General features: G+C 42.9%; 2 protein-coding genes across 4 annotated transcripts in view; one reads left to right on the top strand and one right to left on the bottom strand.

Annotated features, from left to right (window-relative positions):
• The window catches only part of BAIAP2L1 (BAR/IMD domain containing adaptor protein 2 like 1), a 56,777-nt gene extending 39,249 nt beyond the window's left edge, over positions 1-17,528 (top strand). For both annotated transcript variants that reach the window (XM_058157798.1, XM_058157797.1), the window contains exons 6-14: positions 774-911; positions 2,796-2,948; positions 3,738-3,905; positions 4,941-5,091; positions 7,099-7,297; positions 8,600-8,677; positions 9,367-9,529; positions 16,710-16,750; positions 17,424-17,528. In XM_058157798.1, the coding sequence (XP_058013781.1) occupies positions 774-911; positions 2,796-2,948; positions 3,738-3,905; positions 4,941-5,091; positions 7,099-7,297; positions 8,600-8,677; positions 9,367-9,529; positions 16,710-16,750; positions 17,424-17,499 (1,167 nt within the window). In that variant the 3' untranslated portion in view covers positions 17,500-17,528. The remainder of the gene's footprint in view (positions 1-773; positions 912-2,795; positions 2,949-3,737; positions 3,906-4,940; positions 5,092-7,098; positions 7,298-8,599; positions 8,678-9,366; positions 9,530-16,709; positions 16,751-17,423) is intronic.
• Positions 17,529-17,687: 159 nt separating this feature from the next.
• Positions 17,688-26,480, bottom strand: BRI3 (brain protein I3). 2 transcript variants are annotated; one of them, XM_058157801.1, is made up of 3 exons: positions 26,159-26,480; positions 22,340-22,457; positions 17,688-18,611 (listed from the first exon to the last, which is right to left on the bottom strand). In XM_058157801.1, the coding sequence occupies exons 1-3, from the start codon at positions 26,295-26,297 to the stop codon at positions 18,524-18,526; spliced, it is 345 nt and encodes a 114-aa protein (XP_058013784.1). In that variant the 5' UTR covers positions 26,298-26,480; the 3' UTR covers positions 17,688-18,523. The 2 variants fall into 2 exon arrangements, with proteins under 2 accessions (XP_058013784.1, XP_058013783.1); XM_058157800.1 differs by lacking the exon at positions 17,688-18,611 and adding an exon at positions 19,348-19,639 and having other exon boundaries at positions 26,159-26,464.
• Between the last annotated feature and the right edge of the window lie 772 nt (positions 26,481-27,252).

Genomic DNA, 27,252 nt, shown 5'->3' with positions numbered 1-27,252 from the left:
AGAGTCCATTTAAGCTCACGCCGAGTGCTTTGGTGACTCCATCCAGCCAACTCCTTCTCTGCCGTCCCCTCCTTTATTTTTATTTTTATTTTTTAATTTGCATTTATATCCCGCCCTTCTCCGAAGACTCAGGGCGGCTTACACTATGTCAAGCAATAGTCTTCATCCATTTGTATATCATATACAAAGTCAACTTATTGCCCCCAACAATCCGGGTCCTCATTTTACCTACCTTATAAAGGATGGAAGGCTGAGTCAACCTTGGGCCTTGGTGGGGCTTGAACCTTGCAGTAATTGCAAGCAGCTGCTGTTAATAACAGACTGTCTTACCAGTCTGAGCCACCAGACTCTTCTTTTGTCCTCCATCGTTCCCAGCATCAGGCTCTTCTCCAGGGAGTCCTTCCTTCTCATTAGGTGGCCAAAGTAAGATCTCAATGCATACATAAAATAAATTAAAGGAAGGTAGCAAGAGATATGACGAACCTACAGTTTTCTATGAACAACTTCTTGGCTTCTATTTTTCTGTTTTCTCAGGCATGTTCCTTTTGTAATTTTTCAACGGGCTGAAGCATGTCCTGATAAACTATAATAACTATAATAATATTGTTATTCCCTACAGTTTCGCAAACGGTAGGGAACAATCTCCTATTTTATTTTATTTTTTGCATGCCACTGTCAGCGTCCTCCCCTAAGTAGGAACCCGCGGATACCAGATTCTCAACCTCGTGATGTGCCTCTTCCTACAAAGACCACTGTGAATTTTCTCCTTGCAGGCTACTCTGAAGAGGTACCAGAACGAACACCGAAGTAAATTGGATTCTTTGGAAAAATCTCAGGCCGAGCTGAAAAAAATCCGGCGGAAAAGTCAAGGAGGACGGAATGCCATCAAATATGAACATAGAGAATCCGAGGTTGGTACCTTCGCCTTGAGTCTTTCCCATATTGGTTTCAAAGTCAAGTCAAGCTTACTTCACATTTGTTTAAATTCAAACCTTTTAACTTTTAAAGAGGCCAATCCAGGAGTGAAATGCTCCCGGTTCGGACCGGATCACCCGATCCAGTAGCGATGGTGGCGGGTAGTTTGGCGAACCAGTAGTAAAAATCCCTTCCCCCCCCCCCACATGCCCAGCTGAGCTGCGCGATCATCAGAGGTGGGTTTTGTTTTGTTTTACTTTTAAAAGCATTTTTTCTTTGGCTGGAAAAATACTTTTAAAAGTTAAAAAAAAAAGGCTCTGATGATCGTGTGGCTGAGCTGGGATTGTCAGAGGCTTTTAAAAGCATTTTTTCTACAACCTCTTCAGCCGGAGAAGTTGTATAAAAAAATGCTTTTAAAAGGCTGTGACGATCCCAGCTGAGTTGCCTAATCGTCAGAGGCTTTTTTTTCTTTTAAAGTCAAAAAAGGTTTAATTGTGGCCAAAATTCCACAATTTTGGCCACTGCTGCATGTTGACTTCTTTCATTTACGCAGACGACCAACAATTAACATTCACCTGTTCCTTCCTCCGTTGTACTAAGCTCAACCAAAGTGGGAACGAGAAGTGAAATCTTGACATCCATTCGCACATAATCTGGATTCAAACCTGTCTCCTTCAACTTGGAGTATCCCAAAGTGCCTTCAGATTAAAAACTAAACAAAACATGTGTTTGGGGCTAAAGTTAGTCTCTTGACATGAGGCAGCAAGAATATATATAGCCTTTTCCATGTCAACCGATAATTTCTCTCTCCTGGAAAAAATTAATTGGCTATTGTCTAAATTGGCAGCCTTATCAAGGGAATATATGTGTTGAAAGATAAATGATATTTGTGCATGTTGATACAGAGTGGCAGAATGCAACTGGACTGCGCCCTTCTCGGTAAGAAAAATGGAGAGTCTGAAGCTGCCATTAACCTCAAGTTGTACAAGAATCCCTCTTTACCAGGCCTGAATATTAGAGGAATGCTGGGTTGTTTTTATTCTGCTTCTCCTTACTATTTTAATACACTTAATATGCCGTCCATCTCATTGGGGTCTAGTTTTTAAACAGCGTTGCACATTTGTGATTTTAATGGGTTCCACACTTTTTATGGCTTCTCTGCCGCCCCAGAGTCGTCTTTATCAGTGAGATGGGTGGCATATAAATTGAATAAATAAATAACAAGACTAACAAAGTTGGAAGGGACCTTCTAGTCCAGGGGTCTCCAACAGAATTCTGGGAGTTGAAGTCCGCCAGGCTTAAAGTTGCCAAGGTTGGAGACCCCTGTTCTAGTCCAACCCCCTGCTCAAGCAGGAGACCCCATTTCAGATACCATAGGTGGTTGTCCACCTCTTTAAAAAAACAGAAGTTGTGAGTGACAGAGCGCCCACAACTTCTGAAGGCAAGCCTGATGAATTGTTCTAATTGTCAGGAAATTTCCCCTTGGTTCTAGGTTGGTTGAGAAGGGTGGCATATAAATGAAATGAAATAATGGATAAGTAGGGAGATATATATTGATAGATAGCGAGAGAGAGAGGATAGACAGATAGATTAGAGAGAGAGAGAGAGAGAGAGAGATGTTGATAGAGTGATAGAAATAGATATAGACAGATGTTGATAGAGTGAGAGAGAGAGAGAGAGAGAGAGAGAGAGAGAGAGAGAGAGAGAGAGAGATGATAGATCGATCGATCGATCGATAGACAGACAGACAGAGTTTCATTATTGGACTGTTGACTTGAGATGGGATTTCCTAGGAAATGGACTGGTAATACCTTAAACAAATAGCACAAGATATGAGTGTGTGAGATTGTCTGAATCTGGTTTTTTCATGCATCATGTAGTATTTGGAAACCGTAAGCTCCCGACAGAGCGATATCCAAAGATTTATCGCGGAGGGTTGCCGAGAGGCCTTACTTGAAGAGAAGAAAAGATTTTGCTTCCTGGTTGACAAGCACTGCAGCTTTGCTCAACGCCTGTTCCATTACCACGTGGAGGTGAGTGTGGAAGAAGGCCCCGTATCAATCAGAATAGAGCTGGAAGGGATCTTGGCGGTCTTCTAGACCAACTCCCCCCTTCTCAAGCAGGAGACCCTCAATTTCAACATCCACAATTTCTGAAGGCAAGCAGTTCCACTGGTTAATTGTCCTCACTGTTAGGAAATTCCTCCTTAGTTCTAAGTTGTTTCTCTCCTTGATTAGTTTCCATCCATTGTTTCTTGTCCAGCCTTCAGGTGCTTTGGAGAATAGCTTGACTCCCTCTTCTTTGTGGCAGCCCCTGAGATATTGGAAGACTGCTATTCTATTCTATTCTATTCTATTCTATTCTATTCTATTCTATTCTATTCTATTCTATTCTATTCTATTCTATTCTATGGCTTGTTCTGTAAGCAAACTATAGTTTAGGGCAGAGGTCTGCAAACTTTTCTGGCTGAGGAACTCTGGGAGTTGAAGTCCACAAGTCTTAAAAGAGCCAAGTTTGCAGACCCCTGCTCTACACTGTCCAAACCCAAATCCTGCAACTGTTCTTCATACGTTTTCGTCTCCAGGCCTTTTAACTTTTTCCAAAATCTCAACATCATTTTTTTTTTTTTTGCAATGTGATAACCAAAACTGGATGCCGTATTCCAAGTACACCTAAAAACCAGCATCTCCAAACATTTGCCGCCGCGGAACAAAATTGTAAATACAAACCATAGCCAATTCTTAAATTGGCTTGAGAAAAATTGCCTTTGTTTGCTTTGTTATCGGTTTATGAAATCGGTACATTCATTGTGTTCTCTGCAGTGCTCGGAGATACTTACCACCAAGTTGCCGGCATGGTTGGAAACCTGCGGAGATGCCACCAAAGTTCCGGAGAACGTCATGAATATGATCGAAGAGATCAAGACCCCAGGATCCGTTTCGATATCGGGGACTCCCCTGCCTTCCCCGATGATCGAGAGGAATAACCTGGTGAGAATTTCTCTTCCGGTTCCATTTCATCTTAGGAGCCGAGTAGGGGAGAGAGAGAGAGGTGGGCAGAAGACTCAATATGGTGGCTCCAAGAGTACAATTCAAGCATTTATTTATTTAATAAATACTTTATTTATTTATTTATTTATGTATTTATTTGAATTTTAGCCCCTACCTTTATTACTTTACATGCACTAAATATACAGAACACTCCTTTCTCCTCCTATTTTCCCCTACAACAGCCCTGTGAGGCGGGTTGGGCTGAGCGAGAGAGACTGTCCAAGCTCACCCTGCTGGCTTTCATGCCTAAGGCGGGACTAGAACTCACAATCTCCTGGTGATTGGCCCAAAGTCACCCAGTTGACTTTCATGCCTAAACTGGGACTAGATCTCATCGTCTCCTAGTGGTCGGTCCAAAGTCAGCCAGCCAGCTTTCAGGCTTAAGGCAGGATTAGAACTCACTGCCTCCTGGTGATTGGCCCAAAGTCACCCACCGGGCTTTCATGCTTAAGGCAGGACTAGAATTCGGCATCTCCTGGTGGTTGGCCCAAAGTCACCCAGCTGGCTTTCATGCCTAAGGCAGGACTAGAACTCACAATCTCCTGATGATTGGCCAAACTCACCCAGTTGACTTTCATGCCTAAGGCAGGACTAGAACTCCCAGTCTCCTGGTGATTGGCCCACAGTCACCCAGCTGGCTTTCACGCTTAAGGCAGGATTAGAATTTACAATCTCCTAGTTTCTAGTCTGGCACCTTTAATTCCACATGGAAACACACCTGTTACTTTATGAATGTCTCAAATTGCACTAGTGCCTCTGATGCAGTCTAGTTTGCATTCATTCCCGTGCCGAGCCTCCGTACATTCTGGGATAGAATCAAGCTGGAAAACCTGCGAGTGAATCTAATTAAGGGGGGGGAATAAAACCCCTTCAAAGGAAGGAATTCAATTGGGTAAAGCCAATAAAATTGCTAATATTTACTCATGCCTTTGTGCGTCGTTTCACAATATTGACACTTGACCTTTCGGTCGGCAGGTTGGAAATAATTACGATTCCCTCCGAAGGCATTCTCCTAAAGTGCCCCCGGCCCCTCCAGGGAGAGCTTACACCAGCCCTTTAGTCGATATGTTCAACAACCCACCCGTCGTACCAAAGTCCTCTTCCGAGAAATTAAGCAATGCAGCCGGTAAGTGTAGCGCCTATCGGTTTAGCAGGGTGGTGATTTTGTGTACAGGTTGTCCTCGACTTACAGCCATTCATTTAGTGACCGTTTGAAGTTAAACGACGGCACTGAAAAAGCTGCCTTACAACCATTTATTTAGTTAGTGTTCGACGTTACAATTGATTTATGATCGTTTTTCACACCTGCGACCGTTGCAGCATTTCCCCCATGATCACGTGATCAAAATTCAGGCATTTGGCCACTGACTCACATTTATGACGGTTGCGATGTCCCAGGGTCACGTGATCCCCTTTTTGTGACCTTCTGGTAAGCAGAGTCAATAGGTGAGCCAGGTTCACATAACAACTGTGATGAGAATGGTGATTAAGTGGGGGGGGAAACTCACTTAACAATTGTCTTCCTTAGCAATGGAAATTTTGGGTTCAGTTGTGGTTGTAAGTCAAGGATTACCTATATATTACACAGAGAGAGAGAGAGAGAGAGAGAGAGAAAGATAGATAGATAAAGATAGATATAGATGATGATAGATAGATAGATAGATAGATAGATAGATAGATAGATAGATAGATAGATAGATAGATATAAAGATAGATAGATAAAGATAGATATAGATGATAGATAGATAGATAGATAGATAGATAGATAGATAGATAGATAGATTTATTTATTTATTTATTTATTTATTTTTCAAATTTATAGCTAGATAGATAGATGATAGATGACAGATATAGATGACAGAAAGAGAGAGAGAGATGACAGACAGACAGACAGATAGATAGATGGATGAGAGAGAGAGAGAGAGAGATGACAGATATAGTTAACAGAGAGATAGATATAGAGATAGATATAGAGATAGATGGATGGATGGATAGATAGATAGATAGATAGATAGATAGATAGATAGATAGATAGATAGATAGATAGATAGATAGATAGATAGATAGATAGATAGATAGATAGATAGAGATGAGAGAGAGATGACAGAAAGATATAGACAGAGAGAGAGAGATGACAGACATATAGATGACAGAGAGATATGATAGATATAGATAAATAGAGATAGATAGATAGATAGATAGATAGATAGATAGATAGATAGATAGATAGATAGATATGAGAGAGAGATGACATAGAGAGAGAGAGAGAGAGATGACAGACAGATATAGATGACAGAGAGAGATGGTAGATAGATATAGAGATAGATATAGAGCTAGATGGATAGATAGATAGATAGATAGATAGATAGATAGATAGATAGATAGATAGATAGATAGATAGATAGATAGATAGATAGATAGATAGATAGATAGACAGACAGATAGAGATGAGAGAGAGATGACAGAAAGATATAGACAGAGAGAGAGAGATGACAGACATATAGATGACAGAGAGATATGATAGATATAGATAAATAGATAGAGATAGATAGATAGATAGATAGATAGATAGATAGATAGATAGATAGATAGATATGAGAGAGAGATGACATAGACAGAGAGAGAGAGAGATGACAGACAGATATAGATGACAGAGAGAGATGGTAGATAGATATGAGATAGATAGATAGATAGATAGATAGATAGATAGATAGATAGATAGATAGATAGATAGATAGATAGATAGATAGGACAGAGAGAGAGAGAGAGATGTGAGTGGGTGGGTGTGGGGGAAGGGAGGGAGGGAGGAATAAAGGAAGGAAGGAAAAAAGATAGGAAGGAAAAAAGGAAGGAAAGATTAGATTTTGGGAAGAAGTGTGAAATTTAATCTAGACTTTCAGCCAGAAGAGCATGGCCTGCATTGACAAGCAGCGCATCAGAATGAGCCCTTTCTGAAGGGTCCAAAATCCAGACGCAAGCTAGGCTGACCATCTTGAGCTCTAATTTGTGGTCACTAAGCTAGGAGGAGCATATTGTAAGCTTGACGCTCACTGCTGTGCAATTCCATGATTAATGAGGCTTTATTTCCCCTGCCTCTTTTCTCTCTGCTTTCCTTTCTCGCGATGTCCTGCAGACGATTCCAGTTTATCGCGATCTACCTCCGTGGCCACTGGACTGAACATAATGAAGCGTCAGAAAGTGAAGACCATCTTCCCGCACACCGCCGGAAATAACGAGACTCTCCTCAGTTTCGCCCAGGGCGACCTTATCACGTTGCTCGTATCGGAGGAAAGGGACGGCTGGCTGTACGGAGAACACGATGTCACAAAAGTGTACGTCACGGCTTCCCAAACTTTTTCATTCATTTACCCCAAACCACTTCTCGGCAAATCTTATCCACTCATATAATCAGTGGTGGGAATTCAAATAATTTAACAACCAGTTCACCCAGGGTCAGGTTGGCCGTTGCAGGAAGTGTGGCCCATCTCTGTCCTGCTGCTCCGCCGCTCATGCGGGACGAGACTCCCGCGACAGCCAAACTGACCCTGGGCGAACTGATTGTTAAATTATTTCCCCCCACCCCCGCGCTATCAAAGTGGATCCTGGGCATTGCAGGGCAGTGCCCTGCATTGCAGCGGCCGGCATGTTCTGTCCCCCCCACCATCTCATCTAAGAAAACACACGTGCTGAACAACGTCTGCCAGCAATTTATTTACAAGTTGGCCTGGTTTCCTTTGGCGGAGGAAAGTTCTGGCAGCTATTCTTCAAGTGCCTGCCAAGTTCTTATCAAGAGTCAGCGTGTTTACAGTCCGTTGCCAGAGCAACCAGGAGTCTAAAGAATGGTCAAGAGTTACTCATGAAAATCCAAGCCTTAAATCCAAAAACTGTCTGAAGCTCACACGATGCAGTTCACCCTTAGTAGCTTTTGTCCGTCACAAGGGCCAGATGGCAACCCCACCCGCTTTTATTCCCTGTGGGGTGTGGCTCAGTGATTCAGCACTCTCTGGGCCTGCTACACCTCTTCCTCTGCTGCGCAAGCCTCTCTTGCTGATGCTGCTAAGGGTCAATCCAGGATTGATCCTCGTCTTCTATCTGTGGGGGCTCTGACACGCCTTCTTCCTGGCCTTCCACTGGCACTTGAGGCATTGCCAGGAAGGAGGGACCTGGAGAGGGAGGCCTTGTCGGCTCCTCTCCCTCACTCTCCGAGTCATCCTCCTCCATGAGGACAGGCTCGGAGGCCGGAGTCACAACACGGCACGAGGGAACGAGGAGGAGCAGGGAAAGAAGGAAAGCAGCCCATTTCCCCATTGCAACGCAGCATCCAGGATCCACTTTAATAGCAGAGGGGATTTAACAACTGGTTCGAACGATACAAACCGTCTGAATCCCACCACCGCTCATAAGTCTGTTCCTTCAGCACTGTTGTAACCAAATGGTTGCTGAATGACCAGTCGTAATTCGACAACTACCCATATTATAAAAACAATGGGGTGGAGATTGGGAGGAGGAGCAGGAGCAGGAGATCCCAGCTCAGAGAGCACCAAGGAACCCCCACAAATGTCTTCTCTTCTTCTATACAGTCCATCTGAAGGGTTTCTACAAAATCGGTAATTTATTACAATATTGCCTTCTAGGAAAGGCTGGTTTCCATCGTCTTACACGAAGCCCTTCGAAGCTCCGTCGGAAGAGACCATACGCATTCCGGTGCCAAGGTAACCTTGGGTTGACATCAGGGGTGAAATCCAGCAGGTTCTGACAGGTTCTGGAGAACCAGTAGCGGAAATTTTTGAGTAGTTCGGAGAAGCGGCAAATACCACCTCTGGCTGGCCCCAGAGTGGGGTGGGAATAGAGATTTTGCAATATACTTTCCCTGGAGCAGGGTGGGAATGGAGATTTTGCAGTAGCCTTCCCCCAGGAGTGGGGAGGGAATGGGACTTTTGCAGTATCATTCCCCTGGAGTGGGGAGGGAATGGAGATTTTGCAGTATCCTTCCCCTGGAGTGGGGAGGGTAGGGGGATTTTACAGTATCCTTCCCCTGCCACGCCCACTAAGCCACACCACGCCCACCAAGCCACGCCCACAGAACTGGTAGTAAAAAAATTTGAATTCCACCACTGATTGACATAAAACTGAGTTGAAGGATCTGTTGCTTCTTGTTGGGCTATGGCGTCCTGCATTAGAATGCAGTATTGCAGGCTGACTCTACCGACTGCCAGCAGTTCGATCCTGACCGGCTCCAGGTTGACTCAGCCTTCCATCCTTCCAAGGTTGGTAAAATGAGGGAGCCAGATTGTTTGGGGGCAAATAGGCTGACTCTGTAAACATCTTTGAAAGGGCTGTAAAAGCACCATGAAGCGTATAGAAGTGCTATTGTTATTAACAGTGGTTTTCTTTTCTTTAGCCCTGCGCCCATCCGAAGTGTCAGCTCGGTCAACTTGACAAACAGAGAGAACCCCATCCTCCCCCCACCAGATTACGTTTTATCTGGGCCAACCAAACCACCTCCAGGACCAAAACTTGAAATTTCCAAAGCTACAGCAGCTCAAGGAGAAAGCGTATCTCTTGTAAGTAAACCGACCAGTTTTGTCAAATAAAAAAAAAATCAACTTTTGAAAATACTTTTGCTGACATCTGAGGCTGAACTTAACTTTTTGAACTTGCTGGTTATATCATTCTTTTCAATTATAGCAATTACAGATAGTCCTTGACTTACAGCCGTTCGTTTAGTGACCGAACGGCACTGAAAAAAGTGACTTGCGACGGTCACATGATAAACATGATTTTATTGCGGATAGAGGAGTGGAGGACTCTTCTCGTGAAATATCTCTGGACTCTCACGATTGTATTTATGTCCGATATGCAGTGCGGATTCCAGACAGATGAGCTGTATTCAAGAATTGGTCTAGCAAATGTTTTTTGTATGCTCTAGTTAGTAGTACAGTATTACCAAAGAAGAAGCTACGCAAGATTAGGTTAACAACTCTTAATGCCTTTTTGGCAATGTTGTGACAGTGGGCTCGGGCACTTAAATCTTTTGAACAAAGTAGACCTATTAGAGGCTGAGAGGAGGTTCGTAAACTCAGATATGGTAATCCCTGTTTGTTCAAGAGTTGCGTCAAATCGACCAGCCTGAGAAGCTGCTGTAGGTCAGGTTGAAAAGCAGGCATTAAATAACAGCATTTGTAAACATCTGGATTCTTTTAGCAGTTTTTGCCCCTGTTGAGGTGGTTTTGCAGTGAAAGGTACTTGAAAGCATTTTAGGCCTTGATTCACAGAAGTTTAATTTATTATCGCTTCGGTCTGAAAAATAGGGATTAAAAGAAAAACTTCAGCTATGATGCTTAGGTCTTATGGGAAAGCTGGAGTGCCACCTTCTGGTCTCGAGAGGCCACTGCCGTTTAGGCGTTAGTGAAAGTGGAATATAATGAAATCAGCAAGAGGAAATTGGCTCTCTTTGAATTCATAAGCCATTGTGATGAGACAATTTCCCTGAATCACACCCTCATTATTCAAAACAAGGATTAATTATGCAGGAGGTGTCTCTCTTTAAAGTTGGAAATGATTACAGAGGATCATCCTGTAATGCTGGTTTATTGCTTTTTTTTTGGTCCTAAAACTAATAACAATGTCTAAACTACAAATTAAAAATAAAATACTGCATTGATAGACCAAAATAAAACAAAGCTACAAATTCATTAGTGTAGAATGGCCAAGTGCAGGGATTACAATCAGGGAAGGCCTAGAAACCTGTGGTTGAGAGTGTGACAATTTTTTTTTATTTTTTTTTTATTCAAAAAGTTTTACAAAAATTTTTCCCCCCTTTCCCCCTCCCCTCCCTTCGCAACCCCTCCCCCGACTTCCCGGAACGAGCACAAGGTATAGTTAAAATAAAACAAACATATGCTAAAAATTTTCGTCCCAACTTAATTATACCCCTACAATCATCAATTCCTAACTTCCCCAAAAGCAATCAAAATAATACATCATAATCATTCAAAACAGTCTGATAACTCTTAGTCTGATATCTACGTTGAATATAGTCAATCCATTTTTCCATTCCTTTAAGTATCTTTCTTGCGTATTGTCTTTCAAAAGGCTGATATCTTCGCCATCTCAGCCAAATTGGCAACTTTCAATATCCATTCTTCTATTGTTGGTACTTCTTTTTCTTCCAATATTGTCCTATTAGTAATCTTGCTGCAGTTATTAGATTTAAAATCAATTTAGTCTCAATTACTGTACAATCCGTAATAATTCCCAACAAGAAAAATTGCGGCAGGAACTTTATCTTCTTTTCAGAACATTTTGTAAAATCCACCAAATTTTTATCCAAAAGGCCTTTATGTCCTTACAAGTCCACCAAATGTGAAAATATGTAGCGTCATCACAATTACATCTCCAACATTTTGCTTGCATTTCTGGATACATACACGATAATTTTTAGGATCTAGATGCCATCTATAAAACATTTTATAAAAATTTTCCTCAGATTCTGTGCTCATGAATTTAACATTTCTAACCCAATTTTTTTCCCAAGTTTCCAATAATATTGGCTCCTGAAAATTTTGTGCTCACTTTATCATACAGTCCTTTACCAAGTCCCTTTCAGAATCTATTTCAAGTAACACATTATACAATCTCTTTATATGCTCCTGAGACTGATTTCTAATTTGCTTTACCAAATTTCCCTCGTTCTGCTCTATACCAATTTTCTGATCTCCTTCCATCTAGCACGTAGTTGCTCATATTGAAACCAAGTATAATTTTTCCCTTCCTCTCTTAATACTTGCAGAGATTTTAACTGCAAATTACCTCTTTCAGTATACAAAAGATCTTTATATGTAATCATTTCCTGATTCTGTTCTATGTTTATATTTTCTACTGTATGTCTAGGACTTGCCCATATAGGAACCTTATAATTTAGTTTATAAGAGTATTTTTCCAAACACGCAGAAGGGCATTTCTTAGCACATGATTTTTAAAGGCCTTATCCACTTTTTGTCATAAATTAAATATGCATGCCATCCATATAGCAAATCATAACCTTCTACATTCAAAATTCTGTCCTCTGTTAAATTAAACCAATCACTTATTGCAGAGAGAGCAGCTGCTTCATAATATAATTTAAAATTAGGCATTTTAAACCTCCCTTTCCGAGAATCTTGAATTATTTTCATTTTAACCCTAGCTTTTTTACCTTCCCATATAAATTTGTTAATTCCCTTCTGCCATTCCTCAAGATTCTTATCTTTCTTAATTATTGGTATCATCTGAAAGAGGAATAAAAATCTAGGTAAAACATTCATTTTAATAGCAGCAATTCTCCCAGCAAAGATAATTGCAATTTTTCCAAACAATCAACTCCTTCTGAACTTTTGCCATAAAACCTCATAGTTATTCTTATACAATTTCACATTTGATGACGTAATATAAACCCTAAGTACTTAACCTTCTTTACAATTTCAAATCCTGTTACTTCCTCTAGTTTTTCTTTCTGTTGTCTGGCCATATTTTTATTATCACTTTTGTCTTTTTCTGATTTACCTTAAACCCTGAGACATTCCCATATTGATCAATTATTTCCAACAAAGATTTACTAGAATTTATAGGGTTTGTTAAAGTAATCACCAAATCATCTGCAAAAGCTCTTAACTTATATTCATACTGTCTAACTCTAATTCCCTCTATCTCCTTTACTTCTCGTATTTTATCCAATAATGGTTCTAGAGTTAAAATAAACAATAATGGTGATAAAGGACATCCCTGTCTTGTTCCTTTCGCAATCTTAAAAGGTTCTGTTAAGCTACCATTGATTATAATCTGTGCTGTTTGCTCTCCATAAATTGCCCTAATTATTCTTAAAAAACCATCTCCAAATTGCATCTTTTCTATTAATTTAAATAAAAAATCCCAATGCAATCGATCAAAAGCTTTCTCTGCATCGAGAAAATAAATGCTGCTGGAATAAAATTTTTCTTTTCTAAGTACTCCAGTAAATTAACAATCTGCCTAACATTATTCCTCATCTGTCTCCCTTTTATAAATCCAGATTGATCATTATGAATTCTTCGCTGCAGAATCAACATTAATCTATTAGCTATTATTTTAACAAAATCTTATAATCATTATTTAAAAGTGAGATTGGCCTATAATTCCCAGGTTTAGAACAATCCTGTTCCTCTTTGGTATCAATGAAATAAAAGAGGTTCTCCATGAGGGGAATTCTCCTAGTTGTATCTGATTAAATAATTCCTTAAGTGGACCTAACATCTCATCCTGTAAATTCCTATAATAACTAACTGTGAGCCCATCCGTACCAGGAGTTTTCCCATTTTAATTGTTTAATTACCAAAATAATTTCTTCCGAGGTTATAGGCCGATTCAATTCATCCGTTTGTTCTAAAGTTAAATTTTTAACCTTATATTCCTTCAAATAATTATCAATATCCCTATTCAATATATTATCTTTAAGATATAAATTTGTATAATATTCTAAAAAAGCTTAGTTAATTTTATCCTGTTGATATCTCTCTTTGCCTTTGTATTCTATTTTTCTATAGTACGTTGTTTTGTCTTTTCCTTAAAGTGTATGCTAACCACCTACCAGGTCTATTTGCATTACAAAAGTATTATGTTTGGCATATTGTATATTTGTTGCCACCTGATCAGCCATTATCATATTAAATTGATTCTGTAGTAACTTTATTGCATCTTTAAGTTTTTGATCATGTGGATTATGTATTAATAATTGTTGTTTCTTATAAATTTCCTCTTCTAAATACCTACGCTGTCTTTGTTGCTTATTTCTCTGTCTATTATTAAGATATATTAATACACCTCTCATAAAAGCTTTACTGCAGTCCCAAACCATTTCTATCGATGTTTCATTATTCAAATTATAATCAAAAAATTCTTTCATCTGCTTTTTACATTGATTTACATTATCCTGATATCTAAACAAATTTTCATTTAATCTCCAAGTTCTTCTACCCTCTTTTCCATATTGCAATTCCATCCAAACAGGACTATGATCAGACAAACATCTTGGAAATATCTTAGTTTTCTTCACCCTAAAAAGCAAATCATTAGAAATTAAAATAAAATCAATACGTGAGAAGGATTGATGCCTATCAGAGAAAAAGTATAGTCTCTTTCCTCCAAATTCCGCAGTCTCCATACATCTCTTAACTCAAAATCTTCTATCATATCAAAAAAGGATTTAGGCAGCTTTGCATGTGCAGGTATCTTCTTGGAAGAAATTCTCTTGTCCTTTCGTGTATCTATTACTCCATTCCAATCTCCCAATATAATACACGATTTATAATCCCATAGATTCAACTTATCATATAACATTCTATAAAATTTTTCTTGTTGCTGATTGGGTGCATATATACCAAGCAAGAGAGTCCTTTTTGTTTCTATTGTAAGTTCAATAGCAATATATCTTCCATAAATATCTGCCTCTATTAACTTGGCTGGTATATCTTTTCTCAAATAAACCACTATGCCATGTTTTTTCTCCAAAGCTGAAGCAACAAAATGTTTACCTAACTTTGAGTTTATTAGGTACTTTTGATCTGATAATTTAATATGCGTTTCTTGTAAGCAAATAACATCATTTTTAAATTGTTTCAAATAATGAAATATTTTTCTTCTGAGCTGAGTTCAAACCATTGACATTCCAAGTCAAGATTTTATTTGCCATTACTGGGCTGCTGAAGCCTTTGAGCAATCAACTGAAGATCGTCCTCCCGTATCTTCGGTCGTGCTCCTCCACCGCTTCTGTAGCAGAATCCTGAACTTTACTTTGAGTTTGTTGCTCCTTTTCTTTACGCTTAAGGGCTCCCCTCGTCAGTCTTTGTTCTTGTGGTTGTTCCTCTGATGGTAACATCACTGGAATCACCTCAGCTTCCACACCCATTTGAGTCTCTTGAATTCTTTTTTCTATTATTTCTATTTCAAATTTCAGCACTGTAGAAAGAAAATCTTTGGCCTTAAGCACTGTGTCAATACGATATCTCCTTCCTGATAATACACTGTCAAGCCAACTGGAACCTCCCATCTAAATTGAATCTGGTATTTCTTAAGTTCTTGTGTAAAAAATGTAAAGTCCTTTCTATCCCTTAACATCTTGGGAGGAATCTCTTTCAAAACCTTCAACTCCTGTTCCCCTATTTTCAAGTTTTTCTGAAAAGCAACTTGCAAAATTTGATTCCTCACTGTTCTTTTCAAAAAATAAACCACAATGTCTCTAGGAAGTTTCTTTTGCCTAGCAATCCAAGAATTAACTCTATAAATTTTGTCAATTTGATAAGCAACCTCTTGTGGATCAAGTTCAATAAATTCAGCCAGAGCTTCTGATAAAATTTTTTTTAAATCTTCCCCTTTGTCCTCATTCAAACCTCTAATTCTCAGAGCTCCTTCCATCATTCTATACTGCATCACCACCACTTGATCTTCATTTTATCCAATTTGATTTGCATTCCCCATTCTATTTTCTATTTGTTGATTTGACTGAACAATTTCTTGCACCTCCTCCTCCACCACCTCCAGTCTTTTGCCAAACCTTGAAAAGCCATCAAGATATCTTCTCTTATTTTTTATTATTCTCTTTATTTCTTCTCTTATTTTCTCATTATTATCCATAATCTCCTTAAACCTTTCTTCAGACACTTTCCTTGCTCTTTAATCAGATCTTCTAAAGCTGGTTCAGAACCCTTCTGCCCCCAGTCTTAGGTGGTTTAGTAGCCATTTCAGTTTTAAAATTCACAAAATATAAGTCTAGAAACTTCTCTTTTCCCTTTAAGTATAGGAGAGCTCAGTTCACTTCATTAAAATCCACACATAACATTTCTTATCTTCTTAGTTGGACAGACTGTTTAAAATTCCATTCGTCACTTCACTCCCGTTCAGGCGCCATCTTTAAGAGTCAATTAGAACAAAGGAAAAAAAAATTCTCTTTTTTAGAAGGTAGAAGTCAGGAAGTCAAAAATACTTGCAATCCAATAATTGTCCGCTGGCACTCATTCCGTCTGCTTAAAGAGATCCATAAAGATAAGACAATTAGCAGAGATGGACACTTTCTTCTTTTCCTGCTTTTGCAGGAGCGCACTGAAGTCGGAGAATGGCAGGAATATTTATGGGACCCATCAACCCTTCGAAGCTCTGCTTAATTAAAACAAAGCCTCTGGGGAGGTCTACCAACATTTCCTGCTGCTCTTATCTTTCCTCTTTCATCCAGAGAAAAAGATTAAAGCCGGCTTTTCCTGGCTTTTACGATGTTCAGTGCGGAGCCCCTTTAATTAGGGCTCAGCGAAGAGGTGGAGCCACCCGGAAGTCCTAGAGTGTGACAATTTTAAGTTACACTTTTCCAACCTTGGCAACTTGAAAATCTGTGGGCTTCAATTCCCAGAATTCCCCAACCAGCCATGAATTCTGGAAATTGAAGTCCATAAGTCTTTGAGCTTCCCAACGTGCTAGCTGTGGAATTCTGGGAGTTGAAGTCCACATGTCTTTGGGCTCCCTGACATGATGGCTGGGGAATTCTGGGAATTGAAGTCCATACATCTTTGAGCTCCCCAACTTCCTGGCTGGGGAATTCTGGGAGTTGAAGTCCATACATTTCCAGATTCCCCAACAAGCTTAATCGCACATTTAAAGTCCCCTTCCTGCTTATTCCTTTTGTTTGAATGGCCTTCCTTTTCTTCCATACTTAGCAATTATGACTTTTCTTTCCTTCCTCAGAAACCTAACATGAACGGCATTGTGAAGCCACCTTTCCTAAGGTAAGTTGGAATCGTGCAATATCATTGAAAACATGCAAGAAACTCAAAAAAAACCAAAAACCCCAAAACACCCGGTCTTGGTTTATCTTTTCATGAGGTCATTTTGGGGAGCCATAATCACATTCCTGGAAATGGATTGGAATCGTCTTTGTAAAAATTAACCTACAGTAGCTTATCATCACAAGCCTTCTACCATGTTTCCTCGAAAATAAGATATCCCCTGATAGTAAGCTCAATTGGGTTTTTAAGAACTTAAAATAAGCCCTCCCCGAAAATAAGCTCTCCCCAAAAATAAGCCCTCACCGAAAATATTTAAATGCATGAGCAGCCAGTCCCCATTTCCTCTGGTTAGTGCAGGGGTTTGCAAACTTGGCTCTTTTAAGACTTGTGGACTTCAATTCTTTGCTGGCTAAGGAACTCTGGGAGTTCAAGTCTACAAGTTTTAAAAAAGCCAAGTTTGCAGAACCCTGGGTTAGGGTTAGAGAGACAGAGCTGGAAACCAGGTAAGATGGCAAGAGGAGCCCCGTCTTGCTCCACGCGCCCCAAAATAATAAGACCTCCCCGAAAATAAGGCCAAGCGCTTATTTCGGGGTTCAAAAGAAATACAAGACAGGTCGTATTTTCGGAGAAACACCGTAGTTGTGCTTCAATTTGTGTGTCTATTTTATTACAGTGGCGAAAACCCCTTTGCAACCGTCAAACTCCGACCGACAGTCACCAACGACAGATCGGCGCCAATCCTTCGATGAGCAGCATTGGAAGAAAAACCTGTGTTTTTTTTTAAATCCTACTACTTTGCCAACATTGCACAGCCTGCCCCAGCCTGCGGTCCCTTCAGGTGTCACGTTGGGATGGTTCCCGAATTCGCTGCCCGCTCGGCAACTGGAGGCTACCCTGGTTGATGGTGGCCATATGATTTTCAAATACCTGTCTGAAGTTGTTTTTAAACCTTTATTTAAATGTAATTAATGTGTACAGCAGCTGCAAATTGCCAAAGTTTTTGACTTTTTAAAAATGAGTTTTTTTCTTTTCTTTTTCTTTCTTTCTTTTTTTTTTTGGCTTCTGGTTTCTGCGAATTACCGATGGCTGAAGATTTGCTTTGATTTTTAGAAGCGTGCCTTGTTAGGAAGACAGAAATTACGCTTAGGAAAGCAGAAATAGGCCAAATAGGGAAAAACCAGCAGAACTGATCCTTTAGTCTTCAATTGCCAGCATCGCTGCTTAGACTTCTGTGCCAATGGTGTGGTTTAATCCTATGGATCAGTTCCGTTTCGTTTTGCTTGTACAATTTACGTAGAGAGATGGATACTACGAGAGTAGCTGCTTTTTAAACAGGCAAGCCGTTTAAGGATGACCTAACAGAATATCATGCCAAATAATATTTTCATTACGTAAGATAAGATGTCTTAGGGATACAGTAATAATAAAATACTCTGATCAGTACAATGGGACATTCATTGGTTTGCAGTACGTAAAAGCTGAATCTATTCTTCGTTCTTCCTTTGGCACGGATTTTAATTGACGGATCCAGTAGCGAAATCCTCCGCGGATTGCCACCAGTTTGCGCATGCGCTGTGCTCGCCAAACTATGCTCCCCCCCCCCCCCGGAACATTAACACTTCTCTCACAAGGGATTTTTCTTTTAATTCGGAGGACGGTGCTGTGGCCCGCCAGTTTTGGACAGTGGAGGTTGGGGAGGAACGTGGGCCCGTCCTGGAGTCTGGGGAAGGCTCGGAGGGCTCTGCATCGGAGACAGAGAGGGGGCCAAGGCCATCAGGTAGTTCTTTGCTGCCTCCGGAGTCCGACATCAGCGAGGCAGAACAACAGCAGGAGCCTGTTCCTAGTGTGCGCATGCGCAGAGCTGCAAGGAGACAGGAACAATTAAGAAAACAGGGTCGACTTGGGAGTAAGGCTTGGAGATGATTGGCCACTCCCATAAGACAGAAAAGAGAAGCGAACGGAATGTAAACTTTTGCAGGAAGCAATTAGTTTGTCTGGTCGGTAAAAGCTTTGGAAAAGTTCTGTTTGACTCTGTGCTAATTTTGGCCTTGCCCTGCATTTGGCAATTAGTTCTCTGGCAGCATTCCAAGGGAGATAAGGTGGGTGTTTGTAAACACTCCCCTGAAAGACTGTTTGAGAAGCCTTTCAGACTGGGAATGACAATAATTCACAGCCGGATGAATTAAAAGAGGTTTGCCAGGACCAAGTTTGTGCTGTATACTCTCTAAGACAGGGATCTCCAACCTTGGTCCCTTTAAGACTTGTGGACTTCAACTCCCAGAGTCCCTCAGCCAGCAAAGCTGGCTGAGGAGCTCTGGGAGTTGAAGTCCACAAGTCTTAAAGGGACCAAGGTTGGAGATCCCTGCTCTAAGGAAGCCTAGGTCAGAACAGATGAGTGGAGAGGCCGGGCCTCCTTGTGAAGTTTGAAAAAAGCGTTTTTATTGAAATTTCCCCACCGCCTCCCTCCCCCTCCAAAAAAAAGTGCATTTCAAAACACGAAAACCAAAACGGGGTGCTTCGTAACAGAGGTGCCCGAATATTAAGTTTCACACATCATGAGAGACAGAGAGAGAGAAAGAGGAAAAAGTCGACCGATGCTGGGTAGTAATTGTATTTCTTTACAAAATCAGCTCCGATGCATAAACGTGATTGTACATGACATTTACATTAGAAAAAAAGGGGTATAGCTCCTCAAAGCCTCACGAGGGGGGAGGGGGTGTTGTGTTCGGAGTAGGGGGGGTGGGCCGCTGATCCCTTTAACCAAATGTCGCCCCACAGTTAGGACACGTTCGTTGTCTCAAGGCGAGGCAAAAGATGATCCCGACGGGGAAAAAGACGATGGCGCACAGGATGCCGAGACAGGTAAAGGTGTCTTCCAGCACACCAACTCTGCAAAAGGGAAACACACAACAGGGAGTTACCGCACTGCCATAAACCCCAAGGCAAATGAAACCCAGGAGTTGCGCTGCCCATCTCGGGTAGTCCTCGACTTAACAACGGTTCCGTTTGGTGACCGTTCAAGGTTACAACGGGACGGAAAACAGGGACGTGGGACCGTTTTTCACACCTGCAACCTTCTGCAGCCTCCCCGTGGTCCACGGGATTTATATCCAAATACGTGACAATGGACTTGTACTTACGACCATCGCTGTGTCCCCAGGGGTCACGGAATCCCCTTTTGCAACTTTCTGACCATGGGGGAGGGGAAGGAGATTCACTGAACGACTGGGTTACTAATTTATCCACTGCGGTGATTCGCTTAACCGTCGGGACAATGAAAGTCACAAAGCAGGGCAAAACTGAACTGCCTCGCTGAGCAACTGAAATGCTGGGCTCAATTGCGGTCATAAGTCGAGGACCACCTGTCCACCGCCCCCCGAGTGTTAACAATACACACACACACACACACATTCTCCAGGGTGGTTTTCCCTCAGCGTTGGCCATTTTGAGATGAGCGGACTTCAACTCCCAGAATTCCAGCGCACTAAGGCTCCTCCCTTTATACAGGGAGTCCTTGACTTACGACCGCAACGGAGCCCAAAATGTCTCGTCGCTAAGCAAGGCGGCTAAGTGAGCCTTGTCCCAGTTTACAATTTTTCCGCCGCAGCTGTTAAGCAAATCCCTGCAAGCCGTTAAGTGAGTACGGCTGCCGTCCTTAAGCGAATCTGGCTTCACCCCAAATTGACTTTGCTTGTTGGAAGCTAGCTGAGTAGATCTGCCATCACGGGTCCAAAAGCTCTTGGCAGCTAGCACCTTTTACGACGGTCGTATGTGTTGTAACCTTCCCGGGGGTGGGGGTGGGGGGTGTCGCCTGTGACCTTCCGGGGGGGGGGGATGGTTCCGACAAGCAAAGTCTTGGCGAAGCTGGATTCACTTAAAGACTGTGCGATTTTGCTTAGCGGCCACGGCAAAAGAGGTCCCAAAACTGTGTGCAAGTGACTTTAACAACGGCCTTGCTTAGCCACGGAGATTCTGGAGAACTAGCCGTAATCTTTCTGCATTTTAAGTCTTGCAGAAATTTTCATGACGAAGATCACAGCTTCGGTCGGAAGGCAGAGCGCCATAAAACGTTCCAATTCGAGAAAGGCTAATCTTAGCTAATACAGTAAGAATTAGCGGGGGGGGGAGGGAAAGCGGGCGGAATAACCTGAGCGACTTTCCCGTGGTTTACAGTTGCCGAGGTCGTCTAAAAATAGCGGAATGAATGTTTACATTCCGGTTTAAAGCTGGCCTTGCCCTGTTTGGAGGGTTACAGCCATTTCAAATTCACATTTTAATTCAAATTCATGAAAAATCCCTTCTTTAGGGATTTTAATTCATTCATTGGGGAACCGAGGACGGTTTCTTTAACCGAGTTTGGTTTTTTTGACTTCTTTTTTTTTTTGAAGAAAACAAAAAAAGCACACCACAGAAAGAAATGAGCATATAAGGAAATACACAGGATGATAAAAACCAGGACTGTTTGGTCCCAGATGGGACATTAAGCTAGATCAGGGCTGGTTAATTCCTTGCGGGGAGTGGGGGGAGAAATCTGGAGACTCCCAGGCCTGTCAAACCAGACCAGGAAGTGGAAAACATCCCGGAAACCACCACTTCTGGTGTTCTGTTCTCCCTCGCCTTTGTCCGAGTGATGGCTTAAGTAGCCGGCACTATCAGCTCTGGCAGCAGAATAGCCAGCGTCTGCCAAGAGCCTCCGTTATCTTCCACGACGCTGGTGAGTCATCCAGGAACAAACAGTACTTCAGCTCTTAGTTAATCAGTTGATTTGCCTGTTACGAAGAGGCACAGCAGCTCTTGCTGCCTTTATATCCTGTGGGGTGTGGCTCCATGACTCAGCACTTCCTAGGCCTGCCCCATCCCTGCTTCTGTTGTTCCCGCCTCTCCTGCCTACGAAACCTAGGGTCCAGCCAGGCCTGATTGCCATCAGCTGGGTCTAGAGGCGTGGCCGGGGGGGTGGGGAAGAGTCAGGGGACGGAGGCCTCATTATCTCCTCCAACTGGCCTGCCTCTGGCTCCTGGAACTGAGCCAGGGAAGCCGGTGTTCCCGAGGTAAGTCCTGACAGCCCTTCCCCCTCACTTTCCAAGTCACTTTCTGGCAGCAGGCCCGGCTCCAAGTCACTTTCCGGCAGGAGGGCCGGCTCAGGGGGCGCAGACACAACATCTGGCCTCAGAGCCGCCTTTCATTGGGGGTGTTAATTTGAACCCTGACACGGAAATTTTGATCCCAATGGTCTCGTTTCCTTCCTCCCTCCCAACCACCCACCCAGTGGTGGGATTCAGCCGGTTCGAGCAAACCGGTTGTTAAATTGCTGGCCGGCCCTGCCCCATCCCACCCCTTCCAGGAGTCCCCACGCACCGTGTTTTGGCTCAGGTAAGTGCAGGGAGGACTACTAGGCCCAAAATGGGGCACAGGATGGGCACACATACCTCCGCGGCCCGTTTTTGCTCCCGGGGGGGTGCAGGAGCCAGAATGCTGCCTATCAGACACCCCTGGCCACGCCCACCCAGCCGGTCATTAAGGCAGAGAACCGGTTGTTAAATTATTTGAATCCCACCACTGCACCCACACACCCCAAAAAGGGAAACTTACCTGCAAGCCGGGCAGCCACCCACGACTATGACAGATGTGGTGGGAGGGGGCTGCTGGATTATTGTATACGTAGTATTGGGATAGTTGTGCGGCTGCGAACTAGCCGGAGCTGTATATCCTAGACAGAGGAAACAAAATGGAGAGAGAAGCAGTTCGTTTAGCAACGGCACTGGAAAAAGTGACTTACAACCGTCGTTTCACATTTAGGACCACCGCAACGTCTCCGTGGTCACACGATCAAAATTCAGGCGCTTGGCCACTGGCTCGTATTTATGACGGTCGCTGTAACCCGGGGCAACTCTCTTAACAACATAAATTTTGGGTTCTATTGCCGTAAGTCAAGGATTATCTGTACTAGGTAACTAGTCATTTCTTCTGTTAGACCTAGAGACATTTCCTCCTCTGGTCATTCAATGGTCAAGTCTTCATTTCAGAGGTGGACTTGGTCCAAAGAGGGTCAGGAACACCTGAAGTCCAGAAGAAGCCATCGAGAAGAGCGGAGGTCCAAATCTTGGGAGAACGTCACACTGATGTGCAAGATCTCCCACCAAAGCAAAAAAAAATAAATAAATGACCACCTTTTGGACCTTAAGCGAGTCCCCTTCGGTTGTAGCTATAAGCATGGCTTCTCCCAAATTAAACCAAGACCACAACTCTACTCAACACCACAAAAAGAATCCTCAAAGTATCTCCAACCCTTTTAAAGCTGAAGTCCCTTTTCAGAGATGTTCTTGGTTGGCTCCATCTCCACGTGTCAACGGTATCCACTCAAACGGAGCTCGGAGAAATCCTTCTCAATGCCCCATAAATCATTGCTACTCACCCTAGTAACCGGGTCCTTTTGCTTTGCTTTGTGTCAAGGCCTAATGACATGGTTCTGGGGTTAATGAGTAACTTCTCCAAACAGATCCTTGGCAGGACCAGAGCAGGAAAAAAATAGATCAGCCCTTTCCAAAACCATTTTGCTCTCTCAGCTTAGTTGCTTTCTGGCAGATGTTTCATTCCCCAAACTAGGTAACATCATCAACGCTAATCATAATCCAGTTCAGGGAGCATCAAAGATCACTTATTTCAAACCCTGAGCTCCAAATATTCTCCTTTATTGGTACTTTTCCCAAACTGAACAAGGAAAAAAGCCAAATCTTTTTAGAGGCACTCAAAGTTCAATATTCTCCAGATCACGACATCCAACTATCTTTATAAAGCCCTGATGCAATTTTCTTGGTGGGGCTATAATCAGTGGTGAAATCCAAATTTGTTTACTACTGGTTCTTTGGGTGTGGCTTGGTGGGCATGGCAAAGGAAGGATACTACAAAATCTCCATTCCCACCCCACTCCAGGGGAAGGATACTGCAAATGATTTGTACCCTATGACTATCATGTGTTGTACCTTATGATTCTTGACGAACGTATCTCTTTTTTTTTTTATGTACACTGAGAGCATATGCACCAAAGACAAATTCCTTGTGTGTCCAATCACATTTGGCAAATAAAAAAATCTATTCTATTCTATTCTTTAAAAAAAAAATCTCCATTTCCACCCCACTCTGGGACCAGCCAGAGGTGGTATTTGCCGGTTCTCCGAACTACTCAAAATTTCCGCTACCGTTTCTCCGAACTACTCAAAATTTCCGCTACCGTTTCTCTGAACTGCTCAAAATTTCTCCAGAACTTGCTGGGTTTCACCCCTGGCTTTAATGCAACACAAAAACCAGCCCTGCAAATAATGGTTTCCACTCTAAAGGGAGACACAAATCCAGTCCATTGGGGGTTCAATCCACAAACCATGATTAAAGCAAAGCCAGTGAAATAGATGGACCAAGCATTTCTGCGCCGGATATGGTAGTGGGAGAAGTGGGAGAAGTTGTTTAGTTACCAAATAGCCCCAAATCAGGAGTTTTGTAAACTCTTTTCATATTAATTATTATTCTGCCTTATTAACATCTGGCTGGGGAATTCTGGGCGTTGAAGTCCACCCATCTTAAATGTTGCCAAATTTGAGAAACGCTCCATAAGTCCCAAACTGGCTGGCTTGCACTATTTCCAAACTATAACCGTGGTTACACATTTCTTCTTTGGTAATAATTATGACTTATTAGCAGTGGTGAAATGTAAAATTTGTTACTACCAGGTCTGTGGGTGTGGCTTGGTGGGGAGGGGTAATGTGACTAGGTGGGCGCAGTCACTTTTTTTTTTTTTACTTTTAAAAGCATTTTTTTATACCCTCTTCCGCCCAAGAGGTTGCAAAAAAAATGCTTTTAAAAGCCTCTGACGATCCCAGCTGAGCCGCGTGACCGTCAGAGGCTTTTTAAAAACTTTTAAAAGCATTTTTTCGGCTGAAGAAAAAATGCTTTTAAAAGTAAAAAAAAAAAACTTCTGATGATCGCGTAGCTTAGCTGGGCATGGGGGGGACAGGGATTCTTGTTACCAGTTCTCCGAACCACCCGCCACCATCGCTACTGGATCCAGCAATCCGGTCCGAACCAGGAGCATTTCACCCCAGCTTATTAGTAAGTTTTGCATTTTATAGAAAGGGCAGGGGTTTTTTTCTCTCTCTTTTAAGGCTCCGTGTATATTTGCCAGCCTGGTGACATAAAAAATACAGATGATCACCATTCCTTGCACGCTACACTGGCCGAGTTTACACTTTACACTAAACTACGAGCAAACAACCTTTTCTCCTCCTGAACCACCATCATGGCTCCTAATGGGGGGGGGGAAAGGAACTTTTCTCGTTTTTGAAAGCGATAGTGAAATTCAAAGGCTGGTTTTTTAAACGAAGGAAGTGATTACAAAATGAAGTGTTGTTGTTTTTTAAAAAAAAGTCCTTGAAAGTTTTAAATGAATCATCACAGATTCGACCATGTTACCCAAGGTGTTTTTTTTTTCCCCCAAATGTGCACATCCAGAAGGCCTCTGAATCACAGCTGCCCAGTCAGCAGAACTCCCCAAGTTCCCCAATTTTTAAGCTACAAAACAACAGCAGCAATGGGTTCCTTGGTAGGGAAGAAAAAACGAAACTTTGGAAGAAGTTTTTGGGAGGAAAAAAAAAGTCCTCCTTCCAACCCAGCTGGCTGTTGGTTTCCACCTGGGTCAGTTGGTCCTTCCTTCCTTCCTCTCTAACAAATTCCTTCCTTCCTTCCTAACAAACTCCTCTTCCTTCCTTCCATTTTTTCATTCCTTCCTAACAAACTCTTCCAATTTTTCCTTACTTCCATTCTTTCCTTCCTTCCTAACAATTCCTTCCTTCCTTCCAATTTTTCTTTCCTTCTTTCCTTCCATTTTTTCCTTCCTTCCTGACAAATTCCTTCCTTCCTTCCAATTTTTCTTTCCTTCCTTCCTAATTCCTTCCTTCCTTCCTTCCATTTTTTCCTTCTTCCTTCTCGCCCCCTCTCCACTCCTCTTCCCCAACAGGTCGCGCCCCCCCCACAGGTATGTCCCCAACCAACCGCAATCCCCAACCCCGTTGGGATTGATGGGTGCTGTAGTCCGGCAGGCCGCTGAAGTTGCCCAAGGCAAGTCCAGGCTTGGAGAGGGAGAGGAAGAGGAGGCCAGCCTTCAACATCCCCCCCCCATACACACCCCTTTCGCAAGAGCTGGGCTTCCCCTTCTCCAGCTGGCAAGGCCACTCTACCGCCGCCCCCCCCCCCGCCAGGCGAGAAACCCCAGGTAAACCTCCTCCCTCCCTTCCTTCTCTTTCCCACGCCCGGACAGGCGCTCTGCCCACGCTCAGAGGCACTCTTTCCCCAGGCACCACCCTGTCTTCTTCCAAGGGGGGAATCCCCCCCGCCCACCCACCCTCATCCTCCTAGTCTCACCTGGTCCGGCCCCCGCGGGGAACGGGTAGGGCGGCGCCGGCAGGATAGCCCCGTAGGTTTGGGCTGCTGCATAGTTGCCCGCCGGCCCGTAAGGGCTGTAGGGCGGCGGCCGGTCCTGCAGCAGCGGCTTGGTGTCCATCGCGATGGGGGCGGACCGGAGAGAAGACTGCAGGCTGGGATATCCTCTCTCTTTTTTGGGGGGCGGGGGGCGGAGGTGGGTGGGACCGAAGCTCAGACCCGGGAAGGCTGCGGGGTCCCGACTGCAGGCAGCAATTGCACCCAGAGCCGGCGGGGCATGGGGTGAGATGGGGAGGGGGGGTGAGATGGGGAGGGGGGGCAACCCGGGGGTCGCCCCGGAGGAAGGGTCTCCCAACAGCGGCAGCGGCAGCAGCAACGCAACCGCTTTGTGCCTGCGGGCGGCGGCGAGTCAGCCCGGTCACAAGACTGGGGGGTCACGTGATTTCCTCGGGTTGCAACACAGCCTCTCCCCGCCTCCCTCCCCTTTTGCTCTTCTCTTCCTCCTCCCCGCCCGCCGGTGACTCCTCCGGAGACGCGGGGGGAGGGGGAGAGGGGGGGGAAGGAGGCAGGAGGGGAAAAAAAACCCCTCTTAAAGGGGACGCGGAATAAGTTATCTTATTTATTTATTTATTTATTTATTTATTTATTTTATTGTCAATCATCTCTTAAGATAAATTGACTAAATCTGCACAACTATTAATCTTCTCATCGCTCCCATCTCTTTCCACTTATGACTGGATGACTGTAACTTTGTGGCTTGTATCCTTACGATTTACATTGACTGCTTCCTAATATGATTTGATTGCTTATTTGTACTCTGTGACTATCAGTGAGTGTTGTACTTTACGATTCTTGATGAACGTATTTTTTCTTTTATGTACACTGAGAGAATCTGCACCAAAGACAAATTCCTTGGGTGTCCGATCACATTTGGCCAATAAAAAATTCTATTCTATTCTATTCTATTCTATTCCGTTCTTCTCTTCTTTTCCCTTCCATACCTTATGATTCTTGATGAAGGTATCTTTTCTTTTATGTACACTGAGAGCATATGCACCAAAGACAAATTCCTTGTC

This window comes from Ahaetulla prasina, chromosome 14 (genome assembly GCF_028640845.1).
Source record: "Ahaetulla prasina isolate Xishuangbanna chromosome 14, ASM2864084v1, whole genome shotgun sequence".
Lineage (NCBI taxonomy): Eukaryota > Metazoa > Chordata > Lepidosauria > Squamata > Colubridae > Ahaetulla > Ahaetulla prasina.
The sequence above is the reverse complement of the archived record's forward strand: the minus strand, read 5'-3'. Positions and strand labels throughout refer to the sequence as shown.

Excerpts from the sequence above, each read along its gene's own strand:
- BRI3 (XM_058157800.1), bottom strand. The coding sequence starts at position 26,297 with ATGGACACCAAGCCGCTGCTGCAGGACCGGCCGCCGCCCTACAGCCCT. Across the intron at positions 22,458-26,158 it reads CCCCGCGGGGGCCGGACCAG|GATATACAGCTCCGGCTAGT; the intron begins GTGAGACTAGGA and ends TCCTCTGTCTAG. Across the intron at positions 19,640-22,339 it reads GGTGGCTGCCCGGCTTGCAG|AGTTGGTGTGCTGGAAGACA; the intron begins GTAAGTTTCCCT and ends TCCCTTTTGCAG.